Source organism: Pan paniscus, chromosome 11 (genome assembly GCF_029289425.2).
Source record: "Pan paniscus chromosome 11, NHGRI_mPanPan1-v2.0_pri, whole genome shotgun sequence".
In the NCBI taxonomy this organism is placed as follows: Eukaryota; Metazoa; Chordata; class Mammalia; order Primates; family Hominidae; genus Pan; species Pan paniscus.
In genome coordinates this window covers 91,524,194-91,548,330 of record NC_073260.2, presented here as the reverse complement: position 1 = coordinate 91,548,330, position 24,137 = coordinate 91,524,194, and the positions used below count along the sequence as shown (strand labels likewise).

Genomic DNA, 24,137 nt, shown 5'->3' with positions numbered 1-24,137 from the left:
AAAATTGGTGGCTTTTCACATAGAAAAAGATGTTTAACTTCATTTATAAGAGAAATAGAATTAGTACTACAATTAGGTTAGATTGGAAATGATCTTAAATAAAATGGGTGGTTAAATACATCATGGTTCAATCCATGCAATGTAATATAATACAGCAATAATCTCCAACATACGCTATAAAAAGCAAGAAGTATAACAGGGTATATAGTATGCTATCATCTGTATTACAAAATTTTGAAAAGGATACATAATAAGTAACACACACACAGGATATTCCAGGAAAGTTACATAAGAAACTGGTAATCCTGGCTGGCCCAAGGAAGGCAAATGACTAGCTGAGGTACAAGTGTAGGAGCAAAACACTACTTGAGTAACTTTTTCTGTTTTTTTGAACTTTGTATCAGTTGTACATATAACCCCTTGAAAAAAAAATTTGTTTTTTGCACGTCCCTGTAATCCCAGCTACTCTGGAGGCTGAGGCAGAAGAATCCCTTGAACCCGGGAGGCGGAGGTTGCAGTGAGCCGAGATCGTGCCCCTGCACTCCAGCCTGGGCCACAAGGGCGAAACTCTGTTTTGTTTTGTTTTGTTTTGTTTTTTCCCCCGAGATGGAGTTTCGCTCTTGTTGCCCAGGCTGGAGTGCAGTGGCATGATCTCGGCTCACTGCAACCTCCACCTCCTACGTTCAAGCAATTTTCCTGCCTCAGTCTCCCGAGTAGCCGGGATTACAGGCACCCACCACCAGGCCCAGCTAATTTTTTTTTAGTTTATTTTTAGTAGAGAAGGGGTTTCACCATGTTGGCCAGGCTTGTCTCAAACTCCTGACCTCAGGTGATCCACCCGCCTCAGCCTCCTAAAGTGCTGGGATTACAGGCCTGAGCCATCACGCCCAGCCTGAAAAAAAATTTTTTACTTGTAAAAATAATAGATAATAAAACAATTACAGATCATAAAGGTCCTCCCTTGGTTAATAAAATTGGAATTTAATTAAACATACCGTTTTTTGCTTTTTGTTTTTGAGACAGCGTTGCTGCCCAGGCTAGAATGCAGTAGCATAATCATGGCTCACTGCAACCTCAAACTCCTGGCTTGAGGGATCCTCCCACTTCAGCCTCCCAGGCAGCTAAAACTATAGGTGCACACAAGCATGCATGGTTAATTTAAAAAAATTTTTTTTTGGTAGAGACGCGGTCTCACTATGCTGCCCCGGCTGGGTTGAACTCCTGGGTTCAACTAAGTGATCCTCCTGCCTCAGCCTCCTCAGTAGCTAGGACCACAGGTGTGCACCACTGTCCCTAGCTTTAAATGAGTTTTTTAATTACAAAAGTAATACATGTTCATTACATACAGATCCTTTTTCAACTAATCTGATTTAGAGGCCATAGGTAAGTAATTCAAAGTAGGTAATTTTTCCACTAGGAAGGTTAACACATTTAAAATACTTTACCTTTCTGATTTTTCCAGTAGTAAAGTTCCATACTTCAATGAATCCATCAACAGACCCAGTGACCAAATACTGACCATCTGGAGAAAATCGAGCACACTCCACATGTGATTTCTGACCAAACTGTTTCAAATGAAACAATGAAACAGATGCATTTTTATCTAGTGGACTTAAAACAATTCCTTTTTTAACCTTTTGAGAAACCCTGCCCTAGCATAAAGTCATAGCTGGCCCATATTATAGAGTATTGGAGGGGTATTTCTGTACCTGGACGCAGGGAGCTGGGTGGATGTATTTTTCTCTGACTTAGTTTTAAGTCCAGGCACTAAGTTGAAGCTGGTTTTTTGAATGTGAGATTGATATTTCCAAAGGAAAGGACAAAAGCTATTTTAACATGGGACTTAGAACAAGTAATCCTGTTAGCTCAGACTGTAATGTTTTGCTAGAATTAGCCACTGTTAGCGTGACTTTCACACTCAGTATGGCCTAATATGTTCCTGTTGTGTATCTCAGGGGGAAAAAACTCATTTTTTCAAAGTAAATGTATGTTTCCCTATATTATTTTGTAAATAAACTTCCTATCAGTGTTTCATAACCTTCATTTAATGAAGTGATAATGTGTAGCTGACCAAACTTAGAAGAACTAATTAAAGCTAATATACTGTCTGATAAATGCATTCTGAGCATTTGCTAGTGAGGACGCTCCCAATAACAGATGAAAACTACAGAAAATTAGGTAGAAAGAACAAAGAAAAGCTCTAATGTGGATTTCACCTTAAATGCCAAAAAAGGAAAGTGTTTATAACAGAAAATCTTAGCCCAGCAGCATAATAATGATGGATTTCTATTTGTCTCAAGGTTTCAGGCAGAGTAAATAAAGGTGCTGCTTAAAAATATCTTTATCTGCAAGTTAGAATATATAATCCAGAAAAGGCAAACCCAAAATGTTAACCCAAAGTCAAAGATTTGAGGAATATGAAGTATTTTAAAATCCAGGAATTTAGAGCACAAATCCAGAGAAACTGTAATATAGAGATGCTAAAGTAGCAAATACACTTGTAATTCTGGGAATTACCTAGAACACTTTTTCCTAGAAAACTCTCAGATTTAAAAAAATAAAAAATAAATAAAAAAATTTTAAAAACCACACCATAGGAAGATAAAATCATTTTCCTCAAACATCACATAAGCCCACTTTGTAATCCCTCACTGGCACTCTGCCTGACACATAGCAGGCAAAATAAAAATGGTAAACAGGAGAAGTACATACAAAGTTCACAGTCCCAGGTGTAACCAAAAAAGAACTAACCATTCTTCCAAATGCAGGCTTCTTGGGAAGAAGTGCAAGGGCAGATGGTGGGCTAGATGTCAAGCTAGATGTCCATCCATTAGATGACACATCTGAGGTGTACCACTCCCAGGCCACAGCAGTATCCCAGTGGACACCTGCAGCAACCTTGAATATTGTCAGAGCTGGAGAATGAGTTCTCCCCCTCAATTATCCAAGCCCCTGGCACAGGGCCTGGCTGAGCCCATGACAAGTCCTCAACAAATGATTACTGACTGGCTGAATGTCTTAGGATCCTACCTTAATATGCCTGCTCAGTTGTGTAGGAAACTTTTCTTCTTCCACATCTTTGACAGCTGCCTTGCCTCGAAACAAATCTATGGTCATACCAGGAGGAAGCAATCCCTGATGCTGCTGCCACTTCAGTGCCTATGAGGAAAAAAAATATATAGCAATCTGCTCAGGTGCTTTTAAGATCTGGTCATAAGTGCTCAGAAACCAAGCCCGAAAGGATGAGGTTCAGAGAAAGCTGTGAGCCATCTAGACCCCAACTATTTTTGGCCATCCAAACATAAAGTAATCTGTGCTCCCCTGTGTGTCCAAGAACACAGGCTGATCTAAGGGTGAAGGGGACCTGAGAGCCAACAAGTCTATCATCCACCTATTTTCTTATAGGAGTGGCTCTTTTGTTATAAACAAAACTTGGAAAACAAAAATCTCCCATAGTTCTAACACTCAAACACACCCACTATTAACATTTTATATACTACCTTCCAATCTTCCCCCCCCACATATGTGTTTCATTAACCTAGTTGTAATTATACTATATGTAAAATTTTATTTTCTCCTGTTTTCACCTATCAACAGGTCATATTAGTCACAGCTATCATTTTAATGGCTGTAAAATATATCCCATCTAGTAGATGTCTCACAGTTAACATAATCAATATATTAGTGGACATTTACACTGCTTCCAATTTTTCAATCACCTAAATAATGCTGCAATGAACATCTTTGGACATAAAGCTTTTTCTATTTTGGGGATATTCCCCTCCTAGGGTATATTCCTGGAAAAGAAATTACCAAATCCAAAAAAGAACATGAATGGTTAAGGCTTTTGATATATTTGATATATACTGCCAAACTCCTTTCCAAAAGAGCTGCTTTCCAAAAAAAGTTGCAGTTGCAATAGTGTTCACAACTGCATTATGAGGGGTGAAATAATGAACTTTGGAGACAGATGGTCCTAGGCTAACTCATTCACCAGCTATGTCATTTTGACTCCCAGTTTTGCCAACTGAAAAAGTCAGGAAAAAAAGCCTAATTCGGGGGCCAAGCATGGTGGCTCACGCCTGTAATCCCAGCACTTTGGGAGGCCAAGGTGGGCAGATCACCTGAGGTCAGGAGTTCCAGGCCAGCCTGGTCAACATGGTGAAACCCCATCTCTACTAAAAATACAAAAATTAGCCAGGCGTGGTGGTGCATGCCTGTAATCCCAGCTACTTGGGAGACTGAGGCAGGAAAATTGCTTGAACCCGGGACACAGAGGTTGCAGTGAGCCAAGATCACGCCACTGCACTCCCAGCCTGGGCAACAGAGTGAGACTGTCTCCAAAAAAAAAAAAAAAAAAAAAAAAAAAAGCCTAATTCATAGAGGATAAAACAAAATAATATAAGTGAAGCCTGTATAATAAGCACATGTTCACATAATAAGCACACAATCAATGTTTATTCCCCTTTCCTTTTGTTATTCCAAGAAAACTCAATAATTTTTGGTATCATTTAAAACGGGGGTCCCCAACCCCTGAACTGCAGACCAGTACTGGTCCATGGCCTGTTAGGAACCCAGCTGTACAGCAGGAGGTGAGTAGCCAGGGAGCAAAAGCATTACAGTCTGAGCTCCACCTCCTGTCAGATCTGCGCAGCATTAGATTCTCATAGGAGCATGAACCCTATTTTGAAATGCGCATACGAGGGATCTAGGATGCATGCACATTATGAGAATCTAATGCCTGATGATCTTAGATGGAAGAGTTTCGTCCCAAACCCACCCCCCTGACACCCCCACCACCATCTGTGGAAAAATCGTCTTCCACGAAACCAGTCTTTGGTGCCAAAAATGTTGGGGACCACTGATTTTAAAATTTTAGCTAATTTAATAAGTAGAAATAGAATACCCTACTTTAGTCAGTTCTCTGATTAATGAGTTGAACTTTTCTCTGTATTCATTAGATATATTTCCTCTTCTGTTAACTGTTTATTCATGTTATTTGCTCACTTATCTATCATAGTCTTACCATTCTCACCAATTTGTGAGCTTTAACGTGATAAAGGTATTTGTTGTTTATGTTTGCTGCAAAGAATTCTTTTACCAACTTTTTTTTTTTTAAAGAGAGGGGTTCTCATTCTGTCAGGCTGGAAAAGTGGCATGATCACAACTCACTGCAGCCTTGAACTCCTGGGCCCAAGCAGTCCTTCTGTCTCAGCCTTCCAAGTAGCTGTGACTATGTCTATTTTGGATTATAGCTTTATAGGTTTCTTTTCATCTTAAGTTCCGTTCTCGAGTGATGAAATCTGTTTACCTTTTCCTTGGTGTTTAATCTCTAAGCTTGGGAAGACTATCAGGTTTGATAGATTATATTATCTCCCAGTGTTTTTCTATTATCTTAAAATATCTAACTTTCTATCTGAAATTATGCTACATAAAATATGGGAGCAGGCTCTGATCTGACCTCTCCCCCGCAATTCTAAAGTCAGTGTCCCAACATCATATACTAAATGTATTTTTCTCTTATTCCTAGGTTTTGTGGTATTCTCCATTGTCATCCGTGGAATTATTATAAATAACAGAATTGGGTTTTTGCACTGTGGTTGCACTGGTTCCAACAGATATTCTTGTGTCCACTACCAAAATGATGCAAATTATAGGTCTTTATTAAATGCAGTATTTCTAAGACTAGTATGCTCTCAACATTCTTCCTTTCCAAAGTTTCTTTGCTAAATATATTTTTTCTTTTTTTTTTTTTTAATTGAGACAGAGTCTCACTCTGTCACCCAGGCTGGAGTGCAGTGGCGCGATCTTGGCTCACTGCAGACTCTGCCTCCCGGGTTCAAGTGATTCTTCTGCCTCAGCCTCCCAGGTAGCTGGGATTACAGGCGCACGCCATGATGGCCAGCTAATTTTTCTATTTTTAGTAGAGACGAGGTTTCGCCACGTTGGCCAGGCTGGTCTCCAACTCCTGACCTCGGTTGATCCGCCCACCTGGGCTTCCCAAAGTGCTGGGATTACAGATGTGAACCACCACACCCGGCCACATTTTACTTTTCTTCTTCTACATGCTTTCCCTAGGTAATTACATTTACAGCTTCAACTACTACTATAATTTCCAAATCTATAATTTTAGCCAAAACCTCTAGGTTAAGGTCCAGATTCACAGATCCAAGGGCCTATACTGCAAGTTTCCACTTGTATGTCCCACAGGAACTTCAAAACATCTAAAAACGGATCATTTCCCCTATCCCTAGTTTCTACCCCAGCCCCCAACAAATCTGTCCTTCTTATATTTTCTACCAAGTCACTCAAACCAGAAACTAAAGGGAAACGAAACCTAGAACCAAAACCTCACTTGCTCTTCACATCTAACCAATTAAATGTAGAACACATGAGTTTATTTCCACTGTCTCTAGAAAATCCACTGAGTGATGGTAATTAAGGAATAAAAAAGATACATGCCCCAAAAGACAAAGAGAATGGGAGAACAGCAAGAAAAAAATGTTTGTTAAATTTTAGAAGGTGAAAAGTGAATGGACTAGTGGAAACCAAAAACAGAGAAAACTGAAACCTAATTGTACAAGGTGAAGAAGGGGAAGCCACAAGAAGCAAGCCAAACTACCTTGCAAAACTCCAAAAAGGCTTAGGAACTGGAGGAATCACATACCCTTCAAGGACAAGGCATGCTTCAAGGCTGAAAACAGGGGCAATATTAAAGTCTGTACAAGGAGCATTTAGCTACCACGACTTCTCCCAACCCTGAGCAACTACCTCGCCTTAGCCTCAAGAGAAATCAGGTGATGTATATTCTGGAAAGGTTGAGGTCCCTAGGCTCTGAAAATCTCAGTAGAGCTGAGGACAGGGTGGAGGTGAGAAGCCACAATGAAAACTGGGGGCTTCAGTGTACACTGGTATGCTGAACAGTGAGATTTCTCTATCCTCCACTCCTACCTGCATCCTCTCAGCTCACTCTCAAGATATGGTTTAGGCAAGAACTATTCTCCAAGCAGGAACTACTCTCTGGAAAAGCTGACCAGCCCAAGAGAACATTTCTGCAGAGAATGACAAATGAGGATCCCCATCCTATCATCCCAGGCTGAAGTCTATCAGTTCTCAAACTCCTCTTTCCAACCACCCAACCTGACATACCATAGCAGAGAGCTCTAAATATTTGAGGAAAACTCCCACATATGGTCAGCAAAACAAACAGGGAAGGGGAAAACTCAGAGAAAAAGAAAAAATAGGAATACAGGGACAATGCTGGAAGGATAATAAAACTTTAAACATTTAAAGAGAAAGAAAGATACACGGTATTACAGACACAAATAAAATCTCAAAAATTTATTTCTATGCTTCCTTTCTCAGGAAGTTACTGGACTCAGTACTCCCACAAAATGAGGGTCTAGGCTGGGCTCAGCGGCTTACACCTGTAATCCCAGTACTTAGGAAGGCAGAGGCAGGATAGTCTGGGCAACACAGCAAGGCTCTGTTCTCCATTTAATTAAAAAAAAAAAAAAAAAAAAAAAAGGCCGGGTGCGGTGGCTCACGCCTGTAATCCCAGCACTTTGGGAGGCCGAGGTGGGCAGATCACGAGGTCAAGAGATCGAGACCATCCTGGCCAACATGGTGAAACCCCGTCTCTACTAAAAATACAAAAATTAGCTGGGCATGGTGGTGGGCACCTGTGGTCCCAGCTACTCGGGAGGCTGAGGCAGGAGAATTGCTCGAACCCAGAAGGTGGAGGTTGCAGTGAGCCAAGATCGTGCCACTGCACTCCAGCCTGGCGACAGAGTGAGACTCTGTCTCAAAAAAAAAAAAAAAAAAGGTCTAACTATGAAAGAAAGAAAAATGAGGAATCTATAAATAAGACCTACAAAAAAAATAAGAGACCCAAAATTCCCAGTATGAAGATGAGAGAAGTCCTGGTACAGTAACTGTGCAGCAATGCAAGAGAACTAGTCCTGATGGGAACAAAAAGAGAAGGGCCTCAGAAAAGATATCAGCAAGCGGAAAAAAAAGGACTTTTGACGGTTCTACTAGAAATACTCAGGCTGGACTAGCAGAAGTGCATAGAAAACTAGGCAAAAGAAAAAATAAGCAATAATTATTGCAAATCATAAAAATTTATGTAAGAAATTACATGTAATTATTTTTTAGCTGTGAACAATAGCTATATAAAAATAACTATGTAAACATTGAATACAGATTGAACCAAAAGTTGTGATACGGCTCTACTGAAAATCCAGAAGAAGAGTAAGTGTGTATTGAGGAGAGTGGGTATAAGACAAATCATTTTTCGCTGAAGAAAGTTAGTTGCTAATGACCAAAAAAAAAAAAAAAAAAATCAGGTAATAACAGTATAAACATGGTATTCAGCTATGGAGCTAAGTCAGGAAAGTTAAGAATCAGAGGTGGAGAAGGGAAGCACATGGGACTGTTTTTCACTGTAAGCCCTGAAGTACTACTTAAACAATGCACAGCTATTAGTTTGATTAAAAAATCAAAAAGCAGCTTACTTTTTTTTTTTTTTTTTTGAGATGAAGTCTCGCTCTTGTCTCCCAGGCTGGAGTGCAATGGCTCGATCTCGGCTCACTGCAACCTCCGCCTCCTGGGTTCATGTGATTCTCCTGCCTCAGCCTCCCGAGTAGCTGAGATTACAGGTTCCTGCCACCACGCCCAGCTAATTTTTGTATTTTTAGTAGAGACGGGGTTTCACCATGTTGGCCAGGCTGATCTCGAGCCCCTGATCTCAGGTGATCCACCCACCTTGGCCTCCCAAAGTGCTGGGATTACAGGCATGGGCCACCACGCCAGGCCAAAAAGCAGCTTACTTTTGAATCTCAGAGTCACTGCAGGCCTGCAACAAATAGCTTTTTGGTCCTTTTCTAAATGCAGATTTAGTGCAAAAAGGTTATTAACATCCCTATTAATCACTTGTGCCCTTTGTTATTTATAATATATCTATTACTCTAAGTAGCTTTATAATAATGACCATGCTGGCAACACTATTAGTAATTTTTTAAAAAATCATCACCAGCAGCTACCATTTACTATTTACAAGGTGCCAGGAAATGTATAAAGTGTTTATGAACATTATTTCTCTTAATCCTTACTCTCAATACTGTGACGAGTAAATGAGACCAGAAAAGTTAAGTAATTTGCCAAGACTATATAGCTGGTAAATGAGAAAGCCTGGATTCTAACTAGGGTGGGCATTTGTTCCAATCTTTCCAGGACAGTTACTATTTGCACTTGGTGTTCTGGCATAGGGATCAACTGTACTCTCAACGATATTCCAGACAGGATGATAAATTCTATGGTAACCCTAATTCTAACTGACTCCAGAGCTTGTTCTTAACCACTAATCTATATTGCCTCTCCCAGGAAAGAGGGAGAGTGGAACAGCACAGTTACTGGAATAAGCAACTCTGTAGGTAGTCCCCAATTCTTAGGGTGTACAATTTCTTCAGCTAAGACATAGTTTATACATAGGAAATTAGGAAATTGTACCAGGAGTTCACTTTTTAAATTTATTTTTATTTTTGGAGACAGGGTCTCACTCTGTTGCCCAAGCTGGAGTATAATGGCATGATCATAGCTGTCATCTCAATCTTCTGGGCTCCAGTGATCGTCCCACCTCAGCCTCCCAAGTAACTGAGACCACAGGCACACCCCACCATACCCCGCTGATTTTTTTACTTTTTGTAGAGACAGGGTCTCACAATGTTGCTTAGGCTGGTCTCCAACTACTAGGCTCAAGTGATTCTCCTGCCTCAGCCTCCCAAAGTGCAAGGATGACAGGTGTGAGCCACCACACCTGGCCTCTACAGGAATTGAATTACCTGTCCCAGCAATGCCATGAGACGAGATGGAGGCACCACACTGACTTCGCCAGCTAAGGCCTGGGCAATTGCTGCTCTTCTCTTTTCTTTGCTACTTCCATCTGGGTATGCCTGAAAAAGGAGAGGGTGTAGCATCATTTCCAAGAAGCAACAACAAGATATGAGTGTGCTTATTTAAAACAAACAAGCAGAAGCATACACAGAGGAAAATGTGAAAAGAAATTACCCAGTTAAAGAAGGGATTAGTTGAACTAATTTAGTTTTTGAAAATGACTTCCCAATTCTGCCCGCTTGCATTTCAAAAGTATGAGTTGGGAGAAAACTGAGGTCAGCCAATCCACACTATTATTATTTTTTCATTGAGTTCCTGGCCAAAGGACACACTGCTATTTTTCTGAAAAGAGTCCAAGTAAACCACATTAAACCCAGAGTTGTTCTTCCAGTTTTTGAAAAATTTGCAGAACCAAGAATTCTTTTATACTCTTTAGTAATTTCTTAAATGGCTCCCAGCACAGAAGTGCTTCACCACCTATAAGTTAAATCCTGTCCTGGTAATCTAAAATCCTTTCCTTTATCCTCATAGATTTTGTAGGTTTACTCTAACATTCTATTATCCAGTGCCTATTAAGTTCTTCTTCCTCCTGAGAAAATACTTGCAAACTACCCATCTGACAAGGGATTAATAACCAGAATATGGCTGGGCAGGGTGGGTCACGCCTGTAATCCCAACATTTTCGGGGGCTGAGGCTGGCAGATCACCCGAGGTCAGGAGTTTGTGACCAGCCTGGCCAACATGGTGAAACTCTGTCGCTACTAAAAATAGAAAAACTAGCCAGGCCATAGTGGTGGGTGCCTGTAATCTCAGCTACTCGGGAGGCTGAGGCAGGAGAATTCCTGCAACCTGGGAGGCGGAGGTTGCAGTGAGCTAAGATCGTGCCATTGCACTCCAGCCAGGGAGACAACAGCAAGACTCTGTCTCAGAAAAATAAATAAACAAATAAACAACCAGAATACAGGGCCAAGTGCGGTGGCTCATGCCTGTCATCCCAGCACTTTGGGAGGCCGAGGCGGGTGGACTGCTTGAGGCCAGGACTTTGAGACCAACCTGGCCAACATGGCGAAACCCCATCTCTACTGAAAACTCAAAAATTAGCTGAGTGTGGTGGCACACACCAGTAATCCCAGCTACTTGGTGGCTGAGGCACGAGAATTACTTGGACCCAGGAAGCGGAGGCTGCAGTGAGCCGAGATCACGCCACTGCACTCCAGCCTGGGTAACAGAGCTCTGTCTCAAAAACAACAACAACAACAACAACAAAACCCAGAATATATAAGGAGCTCAAACAACTCTACGGGAAAAAAATCTGATAATCCAATGTTAAAAATGGGTGAAAGATCTGAATAGACATTTCTCAAAAAAAGACACACACAAGGCAAACAGGTTTATTTAAAGGTGCTCAACACAACTGATCATTAGAGAAATGCAAATCAAACTACAATGAGATATCATCTCACTCCAGTTAAAATGGCTTTTATACAAAAACACAGGAAATAACAAATGCTGGTGAGTAAGTGGAGAAAAAGGAACCCTCGTACACTATTAGTGGGAATGTAAATTAGTACAACCACTATGGAGAATAGTTTGGAGATTCCTCAAAAAATTAAACATGGAGGTACCATATGATCCAGCAATCCCACTGCTAGGTACACACCCAAAAGGAAATCAGTATATCAAAGAGATATCTGCACTCCCATGTTTATTACAGCAGTGTTCACAATAGGCAAGATTTGGAAGCAACGATAAGTGACCATTAACAGATAAATAAAGAAAATGAGGTACATGTACACAATGGTGTACTAGCTGGACATATAAAAGAATGAAATCCTGTCATTTGCAACAACATGCATGTAACTAGAGCTCATTATGGTAAGCGAAATAAGCCAGGCACAGAAAGACAGACTTTGCATGTTCTCATTTATTTGCAGGAACTAAAAATTAAAACATGGAGATAGAGAGTAGAAGGATGGTTGTCAGAGGCTGGGAAGGGTGGAGGTGGCGGGGGTAAGAAGGAAAGTGGGGATGGTTAATAGATACAAAAAATATAAAGAATAAATAAGAAATAGTATTTGATAGCACAACAGGGTGACTATAGCCAATAATAATTATACATTTTAAAATAACTGAAAGAATTGTTTGTAACACAAAGGATACATGCTTGAGGTGATGGATACTCCATTTACTCTCATTATGCACTGCATGCCTATATCAAAATATCTCATGTACCCCATAAATATATACACCTACTATGTACCCATAAAAAATTTTTTTTAATCCTTTTTCCTCCTATTTTGACAAACCTCTAGTAAAAGGCTGGGGGGGTGGGCAGGAAGAATGAAACCATACAGATAATAAGGTTTAGGAAGAATGAAACTATACAGATAATAAGGTTTTGGAAGAATAAAAGACTATCATCATGCTCTACTGGTAAGCATAATCCGCTAAGAAACAAAAGCACAAGCTTCTAGGGACTAAAAAGGCTAGAAGGAAACTGCAATTGTTAGGGACAAGACACACAAATGATCAGTGAACATACCAGCAGTTAGGCAGCACTTCGGGGAGGGCTAATGTGGAAATGACATCAGAATAAAATTTTCTGCTTTTTTTACTAACCAACACGCAATCCTCTAAACTGAGGTGTATAGAAGACTCAAATAATCAGAAAACTGAACAAAATTATTCTCTTTAACATACGCAAATTTCAGCCAACATATATAAACAGAGAAGCATCATTCTAAAAAATTAAAATCACAAAGAGTATACAATAAAATGGTAAAAAAAAAAAAAAAAAAAAAAGATCATGTTATTCCATTTCCAAAGTTAACAAAAAGTTCCTTTTCATTACCACAGTCATACCTCACGAGGATCAAAGTAAGACCTGGCCAAAAGGTTCTCCAGATGAATATATCGCTCTGGCTGTGTTTGTTTTAACATGATCATGGGATCAGTCTGTCTCAAAAGTGACCTGGCAGCACCCAATTCACGGAGCTCTATCAATTCCAGAACAACCTGGACAATTAAAAAAAAAACAAAAAAAACCCCAGATGTTTCAACACATTGTCTTATTAATATTTTTCGGTAAAATATCTAACACAGATATGGCCTGTCAAAGGATTTCCAATACCAGGAAGTGCCCCTTTCCATTTTCACTAGCAATTTCAGGTGGACTTGGTGGGCTTGGTGGCTCATGCCTATAATCCTAACACTGTGGGAGGCCAAGATGGGCGGATCACTTGAGGTCAGCAGTTCGAAACCAGCCTGGCCAACGTGGTGAAACCGACTCTCTACTAAAAATATAAAAAAAATTAGCTGGGTGTGGTGGTATATGCCTGTAATCCCAGCTACTTGGGAGGCTGAGGCAGGAGAATTGCTTGAACCCGAGAGGCGGAGAGTGCAGTGAGCCAAGCTCATGCTACTGTACACTGGCCTGGGCGACAGAGCAAGATCTGTCTCAATAAATAAATAAATAATAATTTCAATCCTTCAAACTCTATCCTTCATTTTTATCTACCAATCTCCCCTCCTCTCAGGCTTCTTGCTCAGAATGTAGATGCCAAAGAAAGCTAAAGATGGGAATATACCCATGGGATCCAGAGAAACCTTTCTCCAGTTACCAAAATTTTCTTTGGGAATTATTGAACTCATACAGATTGTAAAGAAACAAACTGCCCAGACACGGCAGCTCACACCTGTAATCCCAGCATTTGGGAGGCCGAGGCAGGTGGATCACTTGAGGTCAGGAGTTGGAGACCAGCCTGGCCAATGTGGTGAAACCCCGTCTCTACTAAATATAAAACTTAGCTGGGCGTGGTGATGCACGCCTGTAATCCCAGCTACTCGGGAGGCTGAGGCAGAAGAATCGCTTGAACCCCGGAGATGGAGGTTGCAGTGAGCAGAGATCGCACCACCGCACTCCAGCCTGGGTAACAGAGTGAGACTCTGTCTCAAAAAAAAAAAAAAAAACAACCAGTAAACAAAAACAAAAAACCAATTTCACTACTTTTACTTCAAATTACAATCTTATTTCCAGAAAGTCTACTCTGCTGTTTTATAATCACAAATTTGTCTGATCTTTGTCCTAGGTTCTTGGCTTGGAGCTTCTTGGAATTTGACCAGTGATAGGGGTATCTTTGTTACTCCTGGGCCCCTTGAATCACACCTGGGTTTGTGCAAAGGAAATGGCTCAGGATAGGTAGGAGCTAGTTATCAGAAAGACTAACTATGTGATTAGAAAGTTGAGGCTCTCTCGTGCCTGTAATCCCAGCCCTTTGGAAAGTCAAGGCTGGCGAACTGCTTGAGCCCAGGAGTTTGAGACCACCCTGGGTATTATGGTGAGATCCTGTCTCTACAGAAAAATGCAAAAATTAGGCAGGCGTGGTGGTGCGTGCCTGTGTTCCTAGCTACTCAGGAGGCTGAGGCAGGAGGAAGGATTGATCCTGGAAATGGAGGATGCAGCAAGCTGTGATCTTGCCACTGCACTCCAGAATGGGTAACAGAACAAGATCCAGTCTCAAAAAAAGGAAAGAATTTTAATTTGGGAAATCCTGGATTTTCCAAGAAGGGAGAAAAAATACAATGTCAAGCCTTGCCATTGTTGTATGGGCTGATGCAGCCCTACAGTGCTTGAAGGAATGCTCACTGACGCTTTTTAGTTGGGGAGCTGGCCCACAACGAACCAACCCATGGGGATCAGCATCACCACCACTCTTACCTGTTCATAGAGGTCAATGAGGGTTTTGTCTGGCAATTTCAGAGACTGTATAGCCTGCAACACAGTATCCCAATGGCCACTGTTAATGTCAGCCACAAAACTCTCAATGCTGTCCACAGTATTCAGAGACACAGTAGTCTCCTCCTGCAAGGTGGCTAACGCCCGATGTAAACTGTTCTCCTTCAAGTACTGCATAATAAGGCGGATCACACTGAAAGAAAACAAATCGTTCAGCTCAGGGATTCTCACTCACCAGAGGTAAAAAATAAAGCCTACCAAGCTCCTACTCAATCATCTTCCTTTCACTACTATTTCTTTATCATGTGAATAAAATTTTCCAAAATCACGGAATCTAAACTATAAGGGGACCCCCCCAACCATAGAGACAGAACTGGGGTTCAAGGAAGGGAAATCATTTGCCTAATGTCTCAGTCAGCTAGAAAGGGAGTTGGTATCAAGGTGACTATCTTATTTCCTAATCCAGAGCCTAGTTTCCTATTCATTCTTGTAATTATATTGTAGCACACTTCACTGAAATACTTTAAATGACTAGACTAGTTATTTATACAAAATAATCTAAATGAGGCTGGGCATGCTGGCTCATGACTGTAATCTCAGTAATTTGGGAGGCTGAGGCAGGAGGATTGCGGAAACCAGAAGGTTTGAGACCAGATCAGGCAGCTGTGAGACCCCATCTCTACAAATTTTTTTTTTAATTAGCCAAACATGGTGGCATGTGCCTGTAGTCCCAGCTACTTGGGATGTTGATGTGGGAGGATCCCTTGAGCCCAGGAGTTCAAGACCAGCATGGGCAACATAAGGAGACCCCTTCTCTACACACACACACACACACAAAAAAAATTAGCTAGGCATGATAGTGTGTGCTTGTGGTCCCAGCTACCTGGGAAGCTGGGGTGGGAGGATTGCTTGTATCCATAAGGTTGAGGCTGCAGTGAGCCGTGATCATGCCACTGCACTCTAGCCTGGGAAAGAGAGCAAGACCTTGTCTCAAAAAAATAAATAAAATAAAACCTATGAGGTAAGTTTACTTTTATCCCCAATTTACAGATGAGGATTTGATCAGATAATAGAGATAATAAGTGGAAAAATCAGGACTCAAACTGGCAGTGTGGCTCTAGAGCATGTATTCCTGAGGAGAAAGCAAACATCCTCTTTTTTTTTTTTTTTTTTTTTTGAGAAACGGTCACTTGCATCGCTCAGGCTGGACAGAATAGTGGCATGATTGTGGCTCACTGCAGCCTCGGCCTCCTGGGATCAGGTGATCCTCTCACCTCAGCCTCCCAAGTAGCTGAGACCACAGGCATGCACCACCACACTGGCTAATTGTTGTATTTTTTGTAGAGACGTGGTTTTGCCATGTTGACCATGCTGGTCTCAAACTTCTGGGCTCAAGTAATCCATCCACCTCAGCTTCCCAAAGTGTTGAGATGACAGGTGTGAGCCACCGCACCTGGCCCCTCTTCTTAAAAACAACTATAGGCCGGCCGCGGTGGCTCACGCCTGTAATCTCACCACTTTGGAAGGCTGAGGCGGGCAGATCACAAGGTCAGGAGATCGAGACCATCCTGGCTAACACGGTGAAACCCCGTCTCTACTAAAAATACAAAAAAATTAGCCGGGCATGGTGGTGGGCGCCTGTAGTCCCAGCTACTCGGGAGGCTGAGGCAGGAGAATGGCGTGAACGTGGGAGGCGGTGCTTGCAGTGAGCGGAGATCGCGCCACTGCATTCCAGCCTGGGTGACAGAGTGAGACTCCGTCTCAAAAAAAAAAAAAAGGGAACTGATTGCTGCTACTTGCAGTAGTCTTTTTCTCTCATGGCCCCTTTATGAGGTATGCAGGTATCCAGACTTAGACCCCTGTTATTCTGCTATGATACTATCTTCCTTAGCACATGTCCGTTGACTTCCATTTTACACTCCCAAAATAAGTCATCTCTCTCCTCAAACAGCTCACATTTGACATAGCCAAAATCAAATTCCCTACCCTCAAACAGAAATGAATACATAAAGAGCTAGAAGCTTTGAAGATAGTCTGGGATTTGAATCAAAGTTATGTGACCTTGGACAAGTAGGTTAACATCATTTCAGTATTTGCTGAATGCATAAACCTCCCTTCCTCCTATGAAAAGTCTCCAAAAAAGGTCCTCTCCCTCCCTTACACTCAGACACAATTTTTATGTCTGTTAATTTAATTATTATTAAGTGTTGGCAAGGACAGGTGGAGGATGGAGTTCTGGAAAAGCACACTAAGGTCTTCTTTAGTCACTAATTCTCATCCCCTATTCCTTGAAAATTTTTCTTTCTAGCCCAGTCTCCAGTCTGTCTCTCCCAAAATTCAGTGCCAGATCGGGCCTGATAGTTGTTCATTCATTCCAAAAGCTAGTTGTTCATTTATTCCAAAAGCAATTAACTCTTCCTCTAAGGTATGCTAGACACTGAGACCACAAGGAAAAGGAGCTCCTAGGCACCGACAAAGGCTAGTTTGGGGTGAGGTTATCAAACAGTGACAATACTGAGTGAGAAACGCTAGGCAGAGAAAAGCAAAGGGGCCGTATAAGCACAGAGACAACGAATCACATTGCATAAGCTGGACAGGGAGAGAAGCAAGGCTTAAAGAGACCTATCCCCTTGCGCAGATAATTAGACTGGAGTCCAGAGTGGATCCTTAATTTGGTCAATCACAGCGCGCCAGCAGTCGGCCAAGGACAGAACTTAGGTCTGCAAGGTGTGTTTTCCCCACCCGTGCCACCTCCCTCGAGGTTTTGGGCTTCACGTCTGAGAGCTGCTACTTTCCTGTGGGCCCACCTCCGAGGTAGCGAGATCCAAGATGCTTTTTTGGGGGCATGGAAATGGCCCTCCACTCCCTGGCCTCTCGGATGCCTTCTCCCGAGTACCCTCCGCCCCACACCCTTAACCTCCAGGCCCCCGGCAAGGCGCGAACATCCCCACCGCAGGACTCACTCCGAAGATTCGATTTCGATCGACATAGCTGTATCTCTCCGGGAGCAGGCACCAGTTCTCCCTCAAGGCCAGTCGCGCAACACACCAACGACACCTCCGGCGGACACCTAACGTCACTTCCGCTTGGGTCGGCGTCTGGCTCCCGCTCTAGAGATAGAGTGAACGAAGAGTAGGGGCGAGGTTCGCGTAGGGGCGGAGCCCTCAGGGGCTGTCAGAGGGCGGAGTTTATGCCCCTGCCCCAGAGAAATACGCATCAGGAGGAAGACTGTTTAAAAGCAGGCCGGAGCCGGGTGCGGTGGCTCACGCTTGTAATCCCAACACTTTGGAAGGCCGAGGCGGGCGATCACCTGAGGTCATGAGTTCGAGACCAGCCTGACCAACATGGAGAAACCCCGTCTCTACTAAAAATACAAAATAAGCCGGGCGTAGTGGCGCATGCCTGTAATCCCTACTCGGGAGCCTGAGGCAGGAGAATCGCTTGAACCCAGGAGGCGGAGGTTGCGGTGAGCCGAGATCGCGCCGTTGCACCCCAGCATGGAAAACAAGAGCGCAACTCCGTCTCAAAAAAAAAAAAAAAAAAAAAAGAAAGATAGAAGAGAAAAAGAAAAAAAGCACCGGGCGCCATACAGCTCACAAATGTACTGAAAAGAAAAGCGCTGGGGCGGAGCGCGGTGGGTCGCGCCTGTACTCCCAGCGCGCGAGTTCGAGACCAGCCTGGGCAACATGGTGAAGCCCCGTCTCTACTAAAAATACAAAAATTAGCCGGGCGTGGTGGCGGGGGCGCCTGTAATCTCAGCTACTCCGGAATCTGTGGCAGGAGAATCGTTTCACCTCGGGAGGTGGAGGTTGCGGTGAGCCGAGATCACACCATTGCACTCCAACCTGGGCAAGGAGAGCAAAATTCCGTCTCAAAAGAAGAAAAGAAAAGTAGTGGTGATCAGATTGTAGTAAGAAAAGCAAAGAAAAGAAATAAAGAAGAAAAGAAAGAAAAGAAAGAGCACTGGTTTGGAAAGATTGCTTTTTTTTTGAGACGGAATCTCGCACTGTCGCCCGGGCTGGAGAGCACAATGGCGCGATCTCGGCTCACTGCAAACTCTGCCTCCCGGGTTCAGGAGATTCTCTTGCCTCAGCCTCCAGAGTAGCTGGGATTACAGGTTTCTTGCCATCACGCCCGGCTAATTTTTTGTATTTTTAGTAGAGATGGGATTTCACTATGTTGGTCAGGCTGTTCTCGAACTCCTGACCTCATGATCCGCCCGCCTCGGTCTCCCAAAGTGCTGGGATTACAGGCGTGAGTCACTGCGCCCAGCCAATGTTGCTTTCGTTTGATGTAATTAGTTGATTAGATTTAAGATGAGGCTGAATATGCAATACCTGATGGGATATTAATACATTCAAAACCAACATAACACTAGCCAAAATTTATAGGAAGAGTTAATTGAGGATTTTGGTTGGTTGGTTGGTTTTGCGTTTTTCCGAATCAAGGACTCGCTTTGTTGCCCATGCTGGAGTGCAGTGTCTCGATTGTGGCACACTGCAGCCTCGACCCCTCCGGCTCAAGCAATCCTCCCACCTCAGCCACCCAAAGTGCTGGGATTACTGGCGTGAGCCACCACGCCCTGTCACGGGACTTTAGGTCAAACACATTATTACATTTGTAGTGACAAATGAAATGTAGAGATATCTGTGAACTTCATACATAAAACCTATTTTAAAATATTTTATTGCCGTTGTATATAAATTGTAAAAATTATTTGCAGCACAATAATAATAAATCTGGCCAGGCGTGGTGGCTCACTCCTGTAATCTCAGCACTTTGGGAGGCTGAGGCGGGTGGATCACCTGAGTTCAGGAGTTGGAGACCAGCCTGGCCAACATGGTGAAACCCCGTCTCTACTAAAAATAAGAAAATTTGCCGGGCAGATTGGTGTGCATCTGTAATCCCAGCTACTCGGGAGACTGAGGCAGGAGAATCCCTTGAACCCGGGAGGCAGAGTTTGCAGTGAGGAGAGATCGAACCACTGCACTCCACCCTGGGTGACCGAGTGACCAAAAAATAATAAATAAATAAATAAATAAATAAATAAATAAAATAAATCTGTGTTCCGAAATTACATATTGAAATGACGTATTTGGAGATTTCCTGATGGCTTTCAGTCTTATCTGATTCTGTGCCTAAAGGTCTGCCATGCAACTTGTCCATAACCTCTTAAATACTGCTTCTTTTTTCAAATCATCCTCTATTTCCTATCAATTCTTGAAGGACATGGTCTCCAAGGTTTCAAATGTTTTAGAGTCTCCATGCTTGCCTTGACATGTAGTGAGATATCAACATGGGTTATACGGTTTATGAGATACTCCTTCACTATTCTATCCCATAACAGCACAAAATTATTATAACCTCTTCCTTGAAAAGAAGACCCAGCTCATCACAACAATAGCATATGTCCTCATTTTCTCTACCTAGTACTTGTCATGTTACTCTTAAATTCAGGTTACTTCTCTATTTTGTTTATACAAATAAATCTTCTCTATGATTACTTAACACCAGGTTTTATTCTAATATCCACCACACCTCTGCTTTCATTTTGAATGGAATGGCTTCTCTTCTTATGACTCCTATTACATCCAAGGTTGTTCATTATTTATAGATGTGAGCATCTTATTGCTTCATTATGTCTTTTGTAGTAACATCCTAGGATTTTGATATTGAAATACATATTACTTTATTTTATAACAAATTAATTTATTTTTATTTTTCCTATATATTTAGCATTATATTGATTTTTTCATTATCTGCGTAAGTAGATTTTTCTTTCTTTTTTAAGACAGAGTCTCACTCTGTTGCCTAGGCTGGAGTGCAGTGGCACCATCTCAGCTCACTGCAACCTCTGCCTCCTGGGTTCAAGTGATTCTGCTGCCTCAGCTTCCCAAGTAGCTGCGATTACAGGCACGCACCACCATGCCCAGCAAATTTTTGTATTTTTAGTAGAGACGGGTTTTGCCATGTTGGCCAGGCTGGTCTCGAACACCTGACCTCAAGTGATCCGCCCGCCTTGGCCTCCCAATGTGTAAGTAGATTATATTACTTATGAATTTCAGAACACTAAAAGGGATGTTACAAGAGATTTGGAGGTCCTTGAGCCTAATAGTATTGACAAGAACATGTTAAAGAGATGCCTATTAGCCATTGTTCCAAAATAATAACTCCAATCCCTTAATACTTTTCTTACTCTCCTTTTTTAACCTTGGAAAGATCTTTTAGAAAATAATATATTTTGTGATAAAGAAACATTTACATAAGTTCAACAATTCTTTTGGTTTCACTTCAGTTTCCTTTTATTCAGTCAATTACAGGTACAATTAAATTGATTAATTTTTCTCTAAAAAATAGCACATATTGGCCAGGTGTGGTGGCTCACACCTATAATCCCAGTACTTTGGGAAGCCAAGGTGGGAAAATTGCTTGAGACCAGGAGCTCAAGACAAGGCTGGACAACATAGCAAGAGACCCCTTCTTCACAGAAAAATTAGCCTGGCATGGTGGCACACGCCCGTAGTTCCAGCAACTTGGGAGGCTGAGGCGGGAGGATTGGCTTGAGCCCAGGAGTTTGAGGCTGCAGTGAGCCATGATCGCACCACTGCGCTCCAGCCTGGGAGACAAAGTGAGACCCTGTCTCTAAAGAAAATAATAATAATAAAATTAAAATAGGCTAGGCATGGTGGCTCACGCCTGTAATCCCAGCACTTTGGGAGGCCAAGGTGGGTGGATCACCTGAGGTCAGGAGTTCGAGACCAGCCTGGCCAACATGGTGAAACCCCCCCCATCTCTACCAAAAATACAAAAATTAGCTGGGCATGGTGGCACATGCCTGTAATCCCAGCTACTCAGGAGGCTAAGGAAAGAGATTCGCTTGAGCCCGGAAGGCGGAGTTTGGCCTGAGCCGAGATTGCACCATTGCACTTTAGCCTGGGTGACACAGTGAGACTCCGTCTCAAAAAATAAAAATAAAAATAAAAAAGAAAGAAAGAAAACGTGGGGCAGTGGAGGGTGGGGAGTGTAAACTATACTCTGTCTGCATCACATGCTGCTTGAGATAATCCCTGGTGCCAAGTAGCCTGTTTCAAGTCAGAACTTGTTATTTGCTGCTGTGCCTGTGGTTTATGCATTCACATCAATGTGATCATGGGCACCATTCTTGAGAAATGAAACTTTATCATGACTAGCAAGCAGCCACAGAGGTATACCTATCCTTCGCTTCTTCGATATATTGGATTTTTAACCCCTGATTGACAGTCGATGCTGCTGGCATTGCAAACCCTCCTCATTCATGTTTATTCTGTAATAAAAAAGTGGAATATGATGTTTTTGTTACCATGTATAAGAAATTACAATCTTTACCTAGTTGGGGAGGATTTTTTTCCTTCCTGAACTGGTTGCTTATGTAAGTATTCTGTATTCCAACAATCCATCCATTTCCATGCTTTTCCCATACCCAAAAGTATAGCTTTTGTCACCTTGCTGATCTCTTGTTCACAAGTTGATAAATTTTGCCAATTCCTAAAGATCAATTTGTATAGGAAATTTTGTTTTTAACACTAGACAAATGAGGTCTCTCACATCTCTCCATCCATATATAAATAAAGAAACAAGCAGGCACACAGACAACTTCTAAACTCTAAACCAGGCAGTTGTATTCACCAAGAATCTTTCCACCGCATACTCACAGGCTGGATCACAACCTCCTAGACCAAATTTCTAGTGAACAAAAGTAACCCCGAGGGAAATCCGGTCTCCTGATCCGCCCTGCTTTCCTGTAAATGGGCCCCCTCCCATAAGTCCGTGTATCAGCAATCTATCTCTTGAATCCAGCAGAGGGCAGGACAGTCACAGAAAAACTACCATTGTAAACCTAGCCTCCAAATGTCTAACTGGTTAAGGAAAAGAGGTGGAGGGGGGAGAGATTCTTGGTCCTGTGGGTAAAGGAAGTACTGTAGAAGGGAAAGTCAATATTTGAGTGCCAAAATGGGGCAAAAGGTTGGTTTTATTTTCTATTAAACTAGACCAGTTTCTTCTAACAGGATATAATAAGGCAAAGCAGAGAAAAAAATCACATAATTCTATGTGCTTTTTGCAGAACATGAATTTTAAGTTATGAGAGTTAAATGAGTTAATTCATACAAAACACAACAGTGCCTGGCATGTAGTGAGCACTAAGTAAGAGTTTGTTGTTGTTGTTGTTGTTGTTGTTGTTGTAGAGATAGCGTCTTGCTATGTTGCCCAGGCTGGTCTTGAACTTCTGGCCTCAAGCCATTCTCCCTCCTCGGCTTCCCAAAGTGTTGGGATTGCAGGTGTGAGCCATCGTACCTGGCCTATTATTATATATTAAGATGTCAAAGCCCTTCTATTATTTATGCTTCTTACCACAATAAGAAAATAAATACTATAAGTCAAAATAAAGTCTAAAACTGGTCTGTTTTGGAGTGAGGAACTCCTCTCTTTAGTGTGATACTGCTGTCACAGATGGGCTTGTACCCTGCTCATGCTCCACCAGCTGGAAGCTGGCTGGTCTCCAGTAGTCCACTTTGTCTGGACCCCTGAAATCCCTGTCCATGTCTCACTGGCCAGTTCAGCCTCTGTGATGCAAAGCCGCTATGGTGTGTGTAGCCAGCATCTCCTTTATTTACACAGAAAGGGTTCCTCCCTCAAGGCTGGGGCTCAAATGGGGGCCTGTTTCCCACATCACGACTTGTTAGCATTTGTGGTTCCAGAGGCTTCCCTTAGCACACCTTTGATCTGGGATCTGTACAAACAGAATACACAGGGCCAGGCTGCAAGAGTGCCAGCAGCTACCTGCACTTTCCCCACAGGGAAAGTGCTTTCCCACTGTTGTCCTTTTTTTAAAATAGCATCTCTCATCTCCCTACTCAGACTGCTTTTCTACTTTCCAGGGACTCTAGGGCACAGAATAAGTCTTAAATTTGTATGCCTGGGATGCTTGATCTTTCTTTCACAAGACAGAGGGGAGGGTTCCAGCCTCGTTCCCCATTTTATCCCTACCCTTGGAGCAGTCTGGGATCCTCCATTCTCTAATTGCAATGAACAGTTTTGGGGGTGTCTGGCAAGCTCACAGTTCCCCTTTCTTCCTTCCTATCATGTATAGTGAGAAGAGAAGTACTTTGATAAAATGTGGCTTTCGGCAACCCCACCCTGTGGTCACTAAAGATACACACACAGGAACAGGTAAGAAATACACATATAGGCATGTGCACATACACAGGTAAGACATGCCTATACAGAAACACATAAAATAATGTGGCAGACATGGAAACTTTGACGCACACAAAGACACACACACACCCCCACAATCCTGTGGCTTAAGGAAGTAAGATTTTCCCCCGGGTATTGTTTTTCTTGTTGACTCTGGTCACTGTGGTGCCCACGTGGCACATCCACAGTTCTTAGAAAAAGGACAGAAGCACAAAGCCTCTACCAAGTTAGAAACAAAGGCCCTGGCACAGCCCAGCCCTGGCTCACCAGTCCA

At 42.5% G+C, this 24,137-nt stretch overlaps 1 protein-coding gene across 2 annotated transcripts in view; it reads right to left on the bottom strand.

Annotated features, from left to right (window-relative positions):
- SMU1 (SMU1 DNA replication regulator and spliceosomal factor) overlaps positions 1 to 18,875 on the bottom strand; it is a 31,060-nt gene extending 12,185 nt beyond the window's left edge. Inside the window, exons 1-6 of one of the 2 annotated variants that reach the window (XM_003830110.6) lie at positions 17,593 to 18,875; positions 14,612 to 14,822; positions 12,757 to 12,909; positions 9,843 to 9,953; positions 3,031 to 3,159; positions 1,446 to 1,565 (exon numbers count right to left, since the gene is read on the bottom strand). In XM_003830110.6, the coding sequence (XP_003830158.1) occupies positions 1,446 to 1,565; positions 3,031 to 3,159; positions 9,843 to 9,953; positions 12,757 to 12,909; positions 14,612 to 14,822; positions 17,593 to 17,618 (750 nt within the window). In that variant the 5' untranslated portion in view covers positions 17,619 to 18,875. The remainder of the gene's footprint in view (positions 1 to 1,445; positions 1,566 to 3,030; positions 3,160 to 9,842; positions 9,954 to 12,756; positions 12,910 to 14,611; positions 14,823 to 17,592) is intronic. The other variant, XM_034967291.3, reaches the window with a different exon arrangement.
- Positions 18,876 to 24,137: the final 5,262 nt, after the last annotated feature.